At 35.3% G+C, this 13,437-nt stretch overlaps 1 protein-coding gene across 3 annotated transcripts in view; it reads right to left on the bottom strand.

Annotated features, from left to right (window-relative positions):
• The window catches only part of Graf (GTPase regulator associated with FAK), a 329,103-nt gene that overhangs the window by 15,930 nt on the left and 299,736 nt on the right, over window positions 1–13,437 (bottom strand). For all 3 annotated transcript variants that reach the window (XM_081739156.1, XM_081739155.1, XM_081739157.1), the window contains exon 20: window positions 120–199. In XM_081739156.1, the coding sequence (XP_081595282.1) occupies window positions 120–199 (80 nt within the window). The remainder of the gene's footprint in view (window positions 1–119; window positions 200–13,437) is intronic.

Below are 13,437 nucleotides of genomic sequence, written 5' to 3'. Positions count from 1 at the left end.
GCAACGTGGTTTGCCATCTATTGAAGAAAAATACAACAAAATAAACTTCAGCATCATCGTAACGAATGAAAATACCAATCTTAAAAATATTAATTTGGGTGGAAAAAAATATTACTTACCATTGGTAATAATTTGATTTGGTTCGAAAGACAGTTCGCCATCATTTTCGCCTACACATGCGTACAATGTCCTAACTCTCCTGCAAGAAAAGAGGCATAAAACATACTTACTTATAGAATAATCGAAGCTTTCGATATAAATCTAAATACAACAACACATTTAAAAATATTCAGCATTACACATACTCCTTTAGAAAGTAAAAAATAAATATAACAAAAAAGTATTTGGGCACCTTCCCAGACTCGTCTAGGGAGGTCTCTGCATCATAAATACCTAAGCATATGCTACGATCACGGTCGTGGTGGCTGTTCTGTGAAGTAAAATATCCACAAGCTGGTGCAGAACTGCAGAACTGTTCTGTCATTCCTCGCACGGTATGACATGCATGGGTCACAGACTTTAAATGTGTCAGATGTTCTAATCCGGTGTTCTCCATTGTATCTCCAAACATTCAGTAAAGTTACGGTCAAATCTCTGAGCGAGGCAATCCTGTTAGTGAATACTAACATCCACTTACGTTAGTAGACGCTGGAGCGTCCATTATTATACATAATCCAGTACCCAGCCTATACCCCTATAAAAATGTCAAGGTCTGGAGTATTTTCTTGCTGGAATGAAATAAACAGTGACAAAATAAAATCGTAGGTAGATATCTGTTATTCTATATATTATTTTTTGGCAACCATTTTTCAATATGATGGCTGCTACAACACTTTGCACAGTATCTCGAGAACCACTAACATTTTTTGAGTGATTTAAAAGTATAAACCGGTGGTTTTGGGGTTGCAGAATCTCATGAAACTATTTTCAAAGTTAGTTTTAAATATTTTCGAGTATGTTCATACCATGCATGTGAACTTACATCCCACCAAAACTGTATAAAATTATGTAACAGAATTTCTTTTTATTATTTCAGAAAGGAGACAAGGATGACTGATACTTCTGCAACAAGTACTCCACAAGGTATTCAAATAAGTCGACAAGGCATGGAAGAGCCTTTCGATAGCAGCAAATGCATAACAGTTTCGCTCTGAAGAATTTCTACTTTTACCGCCCATTAAGAATAATTTTATTATTCAGAATGTCACAGTAGGTTTCTGCCGTAATTGTGCCATGAGAAACAATAGACCATATCAAAAGTAGTAGTGTCCCTTCATGGCCCGGGTTCGATTCTCAATGCAGGCACTTGCCTTGGATACAAATCCGGATAGTGTTTAGGATCCTGCAAATCAATTCTCATATAGCCTCAGTACTGAAGAGAGACAGTAAACTTCAATCAATCAAAAGATACAACCTCATATCATAATCCCAACCAACATTGGCGTACTTTATGATCGGCATACCATAAAAATGTAATTTGCAATAGTAAATTTGATTTAAGCTACTCGCTGAGCAATACAATACGTTTATTGTAAAAAGATATTAACGTGTGTCAGTTTCGCTAACTATACGGTTTGGCTACATCAGACACTACCGGTATGAACATACAGATAGCGACAGAATTAGTAAATAAGAGACAGCGAAAAAATCCACGAATCCTGATTGGTTACTCAAATCAAACAACAGCCAATCCTCTTACACTACACAACAACAAAAAACTAAAAAGTAAATAAAAGTCATTACTCTCCTTCCCCCTTCTTATATACCATATATACTCGGATCTAGGACATACTTTTCCTGCCAAAATTTCAGGTATATAATAGGGGTGCGTCTTGGAATCGCGTACAAAACCGCTTCGGCAATGGGGTTGACTAATGTGTGTGCCGCCGCTCATTTGTAAGATAGTACCTTTGGTCTCTTTTTAATCTTGAATTTAAATCTTTAGTTTGAACACGTATGATTTAATTTGTACTGTAAAAATTCTGAGTTGCTTCATTGAATATTCAGGAGTCTTAGAATAGAATACGCGAAATTGAGACAAACTTTTGGAGATTACAAATGGGAGTGCGCCCTAGATTCGAGTATATATACTGTATTAATTTTGGCACTATCTATGTATTCACAGTATCTGATGAAGCCGAAGTAGATTGTTGGCGAAACTGTTACACGTCAATAATTTTTGCAATAAATGTATTGTTTCGCTCAGCGAATAGTTTAGATCAAATTTACACATACTAAAAGCAAAGCTTGAACAATGAAATATATTATTGTTTGCAATACTCATTTTTCCTAAGAGACGCTACACTAAACCCACAAATGCCCATCAGTGTGAAAAAGTGTATTGTGCATCAAGGTCTACACTTAATTGGACTGTGATCGGGAGCACCCGTGCAGCAACTCCGGCGTGAAGTATTCCGATGGCAACTAACATCCTCGATGCTGCCTAGACAGTGGTCTCGAGTTATGTCGGGATTGTTTGTATCTTACGCTGTTGTATTCTGCAGTTTCTACGGTAATTTCTTAAGTCATTATCTATGCGGCATTCCTACATAAACTCCCTTCCTCCCGCACACACAAACTTCTGCAGGGTAAAGACCGTAGTCTATTAGATCGGTTGAGTTCTTTAACTTCCTGCATCAACAAACCAAAAAGAACCAAACGAGACCACAAGAAATGAATGATAATAGTGAAAGGTCAATATGTAATATTCACGACTTGGCGGGACTCAAATCTGCAGCAGACAAGTCTTGTCACTGCCAGTTTAATACCCTAGACCGCTCGATCGTACTAACGGGCAACAATCAAAGTATTTAACTGGATTGCAATTTTAATTCATGTGTCTCACTGGGACAGATCTACTTCTCTTAAAATACGGGTGCCCAATTACAATTTAATAATTACTATACCAATTAGAAGGGAAGAATACACATACAACAGTTACAATCAAAATACCAATCTCCTTCTCTTAAAATGTCTTTCTGTACTAACCTAGAACCCATGAACGATTTTACTTTTGATATTTTACTTTCTCTATTACATATATAGATAAGTAATAACATAATTTAAACTTCGGTCTAATATAATTGTACTTTCCAACAGTGTGTATAAATTAAAGAATCTCTATGGGGGAGGGGGAGGGGGTGAGATAGTTCAGTATAAACAAAACCACATTGGGAATACTAAACAAAAATATTTAACTTTCGACACTAATGCCCGGTCAGAGCTTAGATGAGAACAGAAAAGAAAGTGTTATATATATTAGTCACATTGGACCATACTGTATTGTGAAAGAATGTGACAGGCCTTTGACACATGACCGCTGTTAAGTTTCGACTGAACATCAGTCACGAAAGCAAGTGGTTTCTTCTAATGTCTTGAGTACATTTTGTTCTAAATATAATGTAACTGCAAGTAGTGCGAGTACATGCGATGATGTTAAGAGCTTGTGTGTCACTTTTAGGAATGCGTGTATCACCGTTAGAAGACAAGAATACATAGAATCTGTTACTAACAGTGTCTTTTTGTTTGTTTGTTTGTTTTTGTATATATATAGTACATAAAATAATAAACTGTTTCAGCAGAATATAAACTGTTTCAGCAGAATAAAATCTGTTATTGGCAACGATCAGAAACTATGAGGGTGTCAAAAATTATCCGTAATTTTGATATAATTCTTCTTAGATTGTTCATAATGAACTCTGTCCTCGTTAATTTTATTGTTATGCTGTTGTGGTCATGCTATGAAAGTTTGATTCTAATCCCTCCATTTGTCTTCCTTTCGTTGCACATAGATCATGGCCGCTCCATTAGAAATATGCACCAAAGCGGAACAACGGGCAGTTTTGTAGTTGGAAGGTATATCAAGAACTATGATTAATTTCCAAACAATGTACCACTTCATCAACAGTCACTCGTCAGTCTTAACAGAACCATGTCACGTGCACATGCAATGTTCTCATCATTTGTGGCCGTAGATGGTCGTCCGGCTCCTTCCTCGTGCATAACAGTTGTGCGAGCATTTTTGAGTTTTTCAATCCATTCGTAGACACTCCGTTGCGGCAAGACACTGTTCCCGTATTGTGCCGATAGTCTTTGATGGATTGCGGCCCCTGATACACTTTCCGACCACAAAATCCGGATCACTGCACGTTGTTTCTCTTTGGTGCAAACTTCTAATGGAGCGGCCATGATCTATCTGCAACAAAAGGAAGACAAATGGAGGAATTAGGATCAAACTTTCATAGCATGACCACAATAGCATGAGAATAAAATAAACGAGGACAGGGATCAGTATGAATAATGTAAGAGTTATGTCAAAATGGCGGATAATTTTTGACTTACCCTCGTATATACTTTTGAGCAACATAAAAATTGGTATTTCTCGAAAACTACTCTGCTTTTCGTAATACCAGAAAAAAAGAACATTCGACTTCTCTCCAAAGATAATTTGTATTTCTACACAGAGAGACATGTTACACTACAACGGGAAATTTCTCCCTCTTTCCCGGTATTTTACACACTGTTGCAATAGGTGAGATACTTATTTTCACACTGTTCCGGGTTTGACAACCAATGTAAGCACAATTTCAATTTATCTATTAAGATACGTCAAAAATTAAAGAATTGGAGAAATCCACTTGGATTAAAGCAACAAATATGAAGGAAACACAGGTAAAGATTTGGTAAACTTCTGAATTTACTGACTTTACATGGTTACTCTCGATTAGTTTACCAAGGTCTTTTAAGAGGGAATCCGAGATTATTATGTACTATATTTGTTTTCCTTGCGTTACACATATTTACGAATGATCAGTTTGTTGAAGCAAATGCGGAAACAGCTAACTCAAACCTCGAAGTAACATACTCAAATAGTAAAAGAGGAAATGTGTGCCTTCTACATATGTTTGCATGCTGCCATGCCTTGAATGCCAGAAAGACAAGTTCCATCATTTGACCGTTAAAAAAAAAAGGAACAAGTGGGTTATTAATTAATGCAATTTATATGTGTATACAGAATTTAAGCTACCAAAATTAAGCAATTTCCTAGTAATGACAAAGTTTTTGATTTTCAATAATATGAAGATTATAAACATGTACAATCAAATGTCTCCACTTTGACCTAAACTGCCGCTGACGCCATTAATCCGAGATCAGAAACACTCGATCTCACTCACATAATTTCGACCTCATGCTCAGATCATTTCGATGCCACGCTCATAACATCCTTTCTATCTACATCACGCTCACAATATTCTTTCGATATCATGCTTAATCGACCTCTTGTAGTGACGTTAAATTGAAATTATTATGCGAGTCTGTGATTGAGGTCGAATATGTGTAAATTCCGAACCTGAAAGCTCCGACCTCATGAGTTCGAGCACTTTTATGTACAATACAAAAGTGAAATTACATTTACTTAAATATATATAAGCTCACTATTATACGTAGGAATTGCATAAGAAAGGACGGGGATAAGTTTCAAGATGTCTGATGCAGTCGTACTGCATTCTTCAATATATATTTGGGAAATGAAAGAGATTAGATTTTTTTCCAACGCCTCATTTTTCATTATATATGAAATTACATTACTTATTAGAAAAAAAATACTATGCTTGCCGACTATGACGTGTAACTCGAGTCTCTGCTCAACCATGTCGATATACTCACTACCTTTACACCGACGTCACGCTCATGTCATTTCCTTTCTTTCAAATTCGGCCTTACTTCAATTAAAATATTACATATTAAATAAAATTGATTGTTGCCTTCATTTCTCAGTATTTCTCCCGCTGATGTATTTACTTAAAATAGTCATAGGATTTAACTTGTTTAGTATAAGTTAACATATTTATTTAGTTGTCGGAAATTACAGAGTAGGAATAATTCTTTCTTGTCTTTGTCTCATACACTGAATTCGATTGGTATATTATCCATCCCCGTTAGTTTTCCCTTTCCCATCTCCGATAGAGCTTTTTCAAACATGTTTATTCGAAGTATATTAGATCTCGCGTGTTACATGTTCTATCTCAACATCTAGGCCATGCAGTCTATCACTACTCCCATACAAGTTCTCGCCACATTATTTCTTCCTAAGACTTCATTCCTCTTGCTGACTATCTTCTCATTCTTATTTCCTACTGTCATCGTAATAACTCCTTGTTTTCTCCGAAGTTCCATAGCTTGCACCTTGTAAACTTCCACATATTAGGTTGTCTAATAAGTACTGAGCCTTTGCAGGTCAAAATGGAGATTACATTCACTGTGATTTAAAAATATAATATTGTGAAACTACATATGTATTATTTTGTTTGATGACTTTTTGCCATTTTAAGGTCGCCATAATTCCGTCGCTGTTAAATTTCTGTAGGTTTTTTTTTTTTTTTTTTTTTTTTTTTTTTTTAATTAACACATTCAGGGAGTTTTGAAGAGTCCGAAACAAATGATAGTGTGACAGTGCTAGGTTCCGGGCTATACGGTAAATACATTGAAATCTTCTAACCAAGTTCTATCAAGTTCTGACCTGTCGTTAAAAATGTATGCTGTATGCTGTCAGCGTGGTATAAGACACTTTTTCTGTTCATTAGTTCCGGTCGTTTTCAAGTGCACTCGCGTTAACTGTCGACAGTACAAGTCCGAGTTTACCGTTCCGTCCGGCGACAGCAGCTCGTGATGCACGATGCTCTTCTAAACCTACCAAACGAAACGCACTGCATAATTTCCTGGGCGTCATAATGTGGGCTTTGGTACGAATTGTAGAATTTCTCGCTTCGACTATGATATTTTTATGCACGTTGTTTTTCGTAGTTTATCCACTTTTCATCACTAGTGATCAACTGCTTTAGAAATGGCTTGAGTTCGTTACGTTTCAGTAGAGATTCGCAGATAGAAACTCTACCGAGGAAATGTTTTAAAGTAAAATTATGTGGCATCCAAACGTCTAGCTTCTTTTCGTAGCCAGCTTTCTTCAAATAGTTTAACACTGTTTGGTGATGGATGTTTGGTGATTGGCGATGTCATGATTGCTTCCATGTTGGTCATGCTCGACTTTTGCCAGAATATCATCCACTTTTCCTGTGATACGTCGTCCACTGCGAGAAGCAACTTAGACATTGAAAGTTCCAGAATGAAAGCAACTGGCTGTCCAGAAAGTACCAATGTTTTAGACTATCACGGCAGTGGGCAGGGCTAGAGTCGCCATCCTGATGTCAGAACGTTGCCACGCTCAGTACGCATCCAGCTGTGGTAGCGTGAGAGCCGTGACGTTCTTACTGTGCTTTTAGTGACGTGTTACAATGTGCGCTGCAATAGAAAATTCCGCCTCTTGTGAGGTGCGTTCTGTAAAAAAACAAAAGTCAGTTGAAATTCATCGCCAACAAGAGCCTGGGAAAACTTAGCGCGAAGGAATTGTTTTTTTCACGACAATGCACGTCCACACATGGCCAAGCGTACCCTAGAGCTCTTGGATGGTTTTGGATGAGAGGTGTTCGATCATCCACCACACAGCCCGGATTTGGTGCCGGGCGACTACCACCTCTTCCCAGCAATGAGGACATGGCTCGCTACACAACGCTTTGATACTGACGCCGAACTGCATGCCGATGTAAGCCAGTGGTTGAAATAGCAGGCGCAGATTTCTACCGCGAAGGTATTGAAAAACTTGTGCCATGTGCCACGATATGATAAGTGCTTTAATTTGCATGGCGCTTATATGAAAAAATAGCTTACGAGTGTACCATTCAAATGTATATAATACAATTTAGTTTGTTCATTCTGTTACTTTTATTATTATTATTATTTCAAAACGTCTCTTAATTTCCGGACAGCCGTCGTATCTTACTCATGAACAGCACAAATCTCTTCACGGGCCGACGCAGCACTTGTGTGTGCCTTTTTGGAAATAAAATTGTAAAATGTAGCGCAGTTTTGCGGAAAGTTTATTCATTTTTACGGCGCAATATCTTACGTCGGATTCTAAGAATTCCAACACTTTTTGACCATCTGTTGGCTTCAACTGTTAGCTATCAAATAACGTTCGGCTAGACCCGTTGCGACCCATATACCCTGAGATTTAGGACACTAACGCCATCTCGTGCGCACAAGGCTCGACACATTTTTTGACTGCTTGATATTTCCCAACTCTTTCTAATTCTTCTATTTCCACATTTTTTTTTTCCGTAAAACTGTTTCCTTGTTCTGTCTGTTTCCCTTCGTAACGTGTAACTGTAACATGTTTCTACACTTTCTTTTCTCTCATTTTCTGCAACATCTGATCTGCACCAATAGTTCGCTAGCCGTTTCCTGTTCGCGGTAACCTACTAGTTCTTCTGCAGACTTCTATATGCAAAGTTTAATATGCTCCCGCCGTCTGTTACTACTTGCACCTCTCCTTATATAACAGAGCAGTCAAAAAAATTCCCGAAATATTGTTGGGGCTATTTATTGTCACAATATAAGTATACATTTTCTTAATCGCCTTCAAAATAGGCATCTTCGGAACACACACACTTGCTGCATTGCTTCTGCCATTGCTGAAAACATCATCAGAAGTCCTCCTTTGGTATCTTCCGAAGTTCAGCCGTCACGTTTGGATTGATCTCTTCTTTGGTGGTGAAACGGATACCTTTGAGGCCAGTGTTTCCTCAAAACATTGTGACCTTAAACTGTTTTTAAGGCTATCAAAGTCTCTAAAGCAATTTCTCCAATTTGCAGATGCACTTGATGTTTAAGCGTTGCTCGAACTGCGACATTGCGCTAACTAATCACCTCACACTCCTCCGTTCAACTTTACTTCTCGTACACTGCCTGTCATAATTACGTAGGTAGGCATATAAGAACTATACTGTACAAAATTCATTCTGATTACATCATGAATGTCAGAACTACAACATTTTGGGAACATTTTTGACTGCTCTGGTGTATCTATCTATCTAATGGTTTTTCAGTATCGAACTTGTTGCCCTAGGTTGTATGATTAGCGTACGTGTCTTTGGCGCGGGATACTCGGGCCCGATTCACAGCACAAGCTCATGTTATTCGGATTTGACGTTAAGCTATAGGTCCACGACTGGCATAGCCTTGCTGCTGAAAGGGACGCTAAACTTAAAATCCAATCCAATTTTTCAGCTGAATATCCATTTTGGCCAGCTAAGATTACGATCAGAGAAAATGTCGGTCCCAGGGTGGTCTTCGCCTTCTCCTATATAATATGACTTGCCAATGGTGACTTTTCAATGAGAATTTCTCATATCTTTTACCTCCCGCTTTGTGCTAGTCAGGATTTGCCCAATGGGCCCAGCACGAAAAAACCCACGGGGTTTTTCGGGTTGGACCCACCTGGGTTATTGACCTTTCTGTTAGTATATTATTGGTACAACTAAGGTGATCATATTGAAAGTTATTTTTAACAGATTTTGAACTTTCTTTGGGCGAATTATATGCTTTCATGTTAAGGTAGTCAGCAACATTCAACATAAGACCTATATAAAGTTCTGAATGCACTGAATGAATGAATTTAAAAAACTCAGCTTGAGATCTGAATGCACTGAATGAATTAATTTAAAAAACTCAACTTGAGATAATTACAGAACAAATTAATGTGTGGATTATGCTTATAGCCTATTTGAAGTAAAATAATTTTGTATTTTAGAAAATACTTTCCGTGGATAGTGTGCTTCCTGACTCAGCGCCGCCGAGGGACGTTATCCCTCATACGTTGACAGGTTTAAGATCACAGGTGCCGGTACTAACAGTAAATATGTAAATACATTAGTAAAACTATTAGTACCGTTTACTTGTTACCTTTCACGGTAACAAAAGTATTCAGAAAAAATTGGTTTTCCAACAACAGTTCAGTTCAGTCATTTGTTGCTACCCTTCAAATAAGCATTCTGTAGAATAAACACCAGCAATAGCGTAAAAATTCTTGTCAAAATTAAGTAGCTTAATGCTAGCAGCTCCCAAGACTACGTAACGCCTTAAGTTGAAATTTTGAGGATAGAAGCACAAGACATTTTAAATTTGCTGTATAGATTTTTTCTGCTATCCAATATAAAATTTCAAAATGGCGACCATTTTTTTCAAAACAGCAGTGAATAGAAAATTGTTCCAAGTTAAGACAATGACAATCTTGAAATGTAAATCATATTTTAACATTTTTACCCCAAAGGCATTGAAATATTTCGAAAAAACCCAATTAAACCCGAAAATACCAGAAAAAACCCACATGGGCCCAGGTGGGTTGGGTTTTTTCAAACCCTGGAGCTAGTGCCTCTGTTAAGTAATATTCTGAAGAACTAAGTTAACTAGCTTCTCAACAAATCACAGGTAAGAGTTTCAAAAGATGAATATAGGAGAAACACATAAAGTCTTTAAAATACTACACTATACATCCGTTTAGCGTTGAAAAAAAAAAAAAAAAGAAAAAAAAAAACTTCAATATTATTTGAGTTTTCCTTTCTACCCATTGTTAAATATTTACGATTCCGTTTGAAAAGATGCAAGCAACAAGCAGAAAAGATGAAATCAAACATTCCGTAACGACTTTGAATAAGTTAAAAAATGAACATGCTCTCGAGTATAATAAATTAATGAAATCCAAAACATGCTGTATGAGGTAAGCATTCGGAAAAGCACGCTACATTATTGTAACTTCTCCCTTTATGACGAAAAATACTATCTCGACAATATCTCGCATGCGGTATGACTTTTACAAAAACAGTACCAATAAAGGAAAGTGACATCAGGCTCAAAGTTGCAAAGAAATAACATTTTACAAAATATACAAAAAAATTTAAACAACATTGTAAAAGAAAAATATATATGTATGCGCTGTCGCTGATGCAATAAAAACTCAATCGATGTCATAATAATATTTAAAAAAAAAACATGCTTGGCTTTTTATCAAAATACGCTTTCGACTGTATCCACAACTTACGATAAAGGCAAGACAGAGTCCAATGACTGTCTCTTTCTAATATCAGTTGATCTACGAGAAATAAACACATTATATAGGATTTCATACACATCATCAAACCCACCATCAGCTGTTCCTAATATTATTTTTTTTTATATATATCACATCAACAGTTCAAAATGTTCAAGGTAATTTGTCCAATTATAAACTTAATGGCAATTAGGGACTAATTTCGTGGGACTATATAATACGAAAACTACATACATGAGTTTTTGCCTATTCCTTAATGTTAGAGATATAAAAGATAATAATTAGAAACCGAATGCTAGGCAAAATGCCTATTCCTTAATGTTAGAGACGATATAAAAATGAACATTCTAAAGGAGATTTGGAAGATTTTTCTTTGCTTCAATTTAAGGAAAATATTTTGTCTATTTCACTCTATATTTCCTGTGTCATATTACTTAAATGTCTATACTGCCTATTCTTTGCATTTTCTTCAAAATTTGAATAATTACATAGATCTCTTTTTTCATGAAAATTTTATGTCTGTTCAAGAAATTTAAAAATATCAAAAACTAACTCATGTCCAGGTCAGATTTACCACAACACATAGAGGAAATGTCGCGCCGTGAGAAATTTGAGTGAAACTAATAACAATTTAGACCTGCTCAAAGATATATATATATACATATATATATAAAGTGCAAAGTGAATTTTGATTTACATGTTCTTTAATGCTTTAAATATGTCTGGATTGCATCTGTGAAAATAGATTATTTTAAGTTTTTTTTTTTTTTTTTTTTTTTTTTTTTTTTTTTTTTTTTTTTTTTTTTGGTGCTCTATGATCCAACACACAATTTATTCAATTTGTGAAACTGACAACTTGAAAAATATAATGTTATCGTCTATGAAGTTGAAGTTGATGATTCTTTATGTCGGATTGCCAAAATGTATTAAATTAAATATATCTAATATTTTATTTATTCATTTGAAAGTAATTTGAAAGTAATCAATTTATTTATTTTTTTATTCGGACTATTGTCGTATGTAAAATGATGAAAAGAACTGTAAATAATTTATTTATTTATTTATTTATTAGAAACAGTATAGTGCTTCTTTCTTTAAAATATTTCACCTTCTCTGCAAACAACTGTTTCTTGATTATATGAACATCATTTATGACATTTATTTCAGTTTTTGTGCAATTTTAACTTAGATTTTAGTGCTTATTTTTAAGAGCTTGACATACTAAAAATAATATAAAATTTACCATTTTTCTTTTGCTTGTTTTACATAAGTGAAAGGAGATAATGAAATGCAACGTACCACAATCATATATAATGTTATTCTACAACAGAAAATATGAACCTAAAGGATTTTCAATGTTGCCATCCATAGAAATTACACTGTTGCCAGAATAACAATTCCCCCAAAATCTAAGTTAAGGCAGCGAGTGCAGGAACAAGCTCAACTGTATTTGATTACATATCACGTTGTTTTAGTATCCTGTGAACTATTTCTTAAATAACATTATTATTTAATTTTATTAACTGTATGTTAAAACTATTTTGTTTATTTATACTGGATGAAATTATTTACTTAAAATAAGTAGTATAAACATGGTGATGGACAGCGATTTGTTTTTCTAAGTTTATTTAGTAAATCCGTTCTATTTCCCTTTATATTTCTTCGCTGGCATTATATTCTTATTTCAATATTTTATCACTAATTCCGAAAAGATTTACCTAAGATATTGAACTTAGACGGACTTCTTTCTTTTTTAAAATTTATAGTGCTAAACTGTGGTCTCCAGTTCCTGTTATGTGTTCTGGTAACATTGAATATGTTTGTCGTTGTCGAAAATGGAGTACTAGGTGTAGAAATTACTAATAAATATTTTTAAGTTTTGTTTATTACAATCTAAATACAACTATTATTTGAAAAGAAGTTCACAGGATACTAAGACAACGTAATACGTAATCAAATGTAGTTAAGTTCGTTCTTCTAGTCGCTGCCTTAACTTAGATTTTGGGAAAAATATATTCTGGCAACACTGTAATTTCTATGGACACTGAAAATTCTCCAGTTCATATTTTCTGTCGTAGAATAACATTATCTATGATTGTGGTTAAGTTGCATTTCATTATCTCCTTTCACTTATTAAAAGCGATTTTTTTTTCTTTCTTTAAGTATGTCAGTCTCTTAAATTGAAAGTGCCTATTTTTCATGCTTTTAGCGTCCAAACATCCCATCTCTAACAATAATAAACGTTATGTCGTTTTAGACTGCGGAGGATTTTAGGACGACTTCTGCTGAAATTGCCTGAATAGCATTCTGAACTGTTGTTGTTAAAAAGACACTATACAATTACAAACTAATAAACATCACTAAATATATCATAATAATTGACACACTAATTTTTACAAGCTAACCCTTTCGGAACTAATACGACATACACTGTCTCACTTCTTAATTTTTGACGCCTATCATGCACTTACATAGTAACATGACCCTTTATAATT

The sequence above is a fragment of the Thermobia domestica genome, chromosome 14 (genome assembly GCF_964235325.1).
Source record: "Thermobia domestica chromosome 14, izTheDome1.hap1.1, whole genome shotgun sequence".
NCBI lineage: Eukaryota > Metazoa > Arthropoda > Insecta > Zygentoma > Lepismatidae > Thermobia > Thermobia domestica.
The sequence above is the reverse complement of the archived record's forward strand: the minus strand, read 5'-3'. Positions and strand labels throughout refer to the sequence as shown.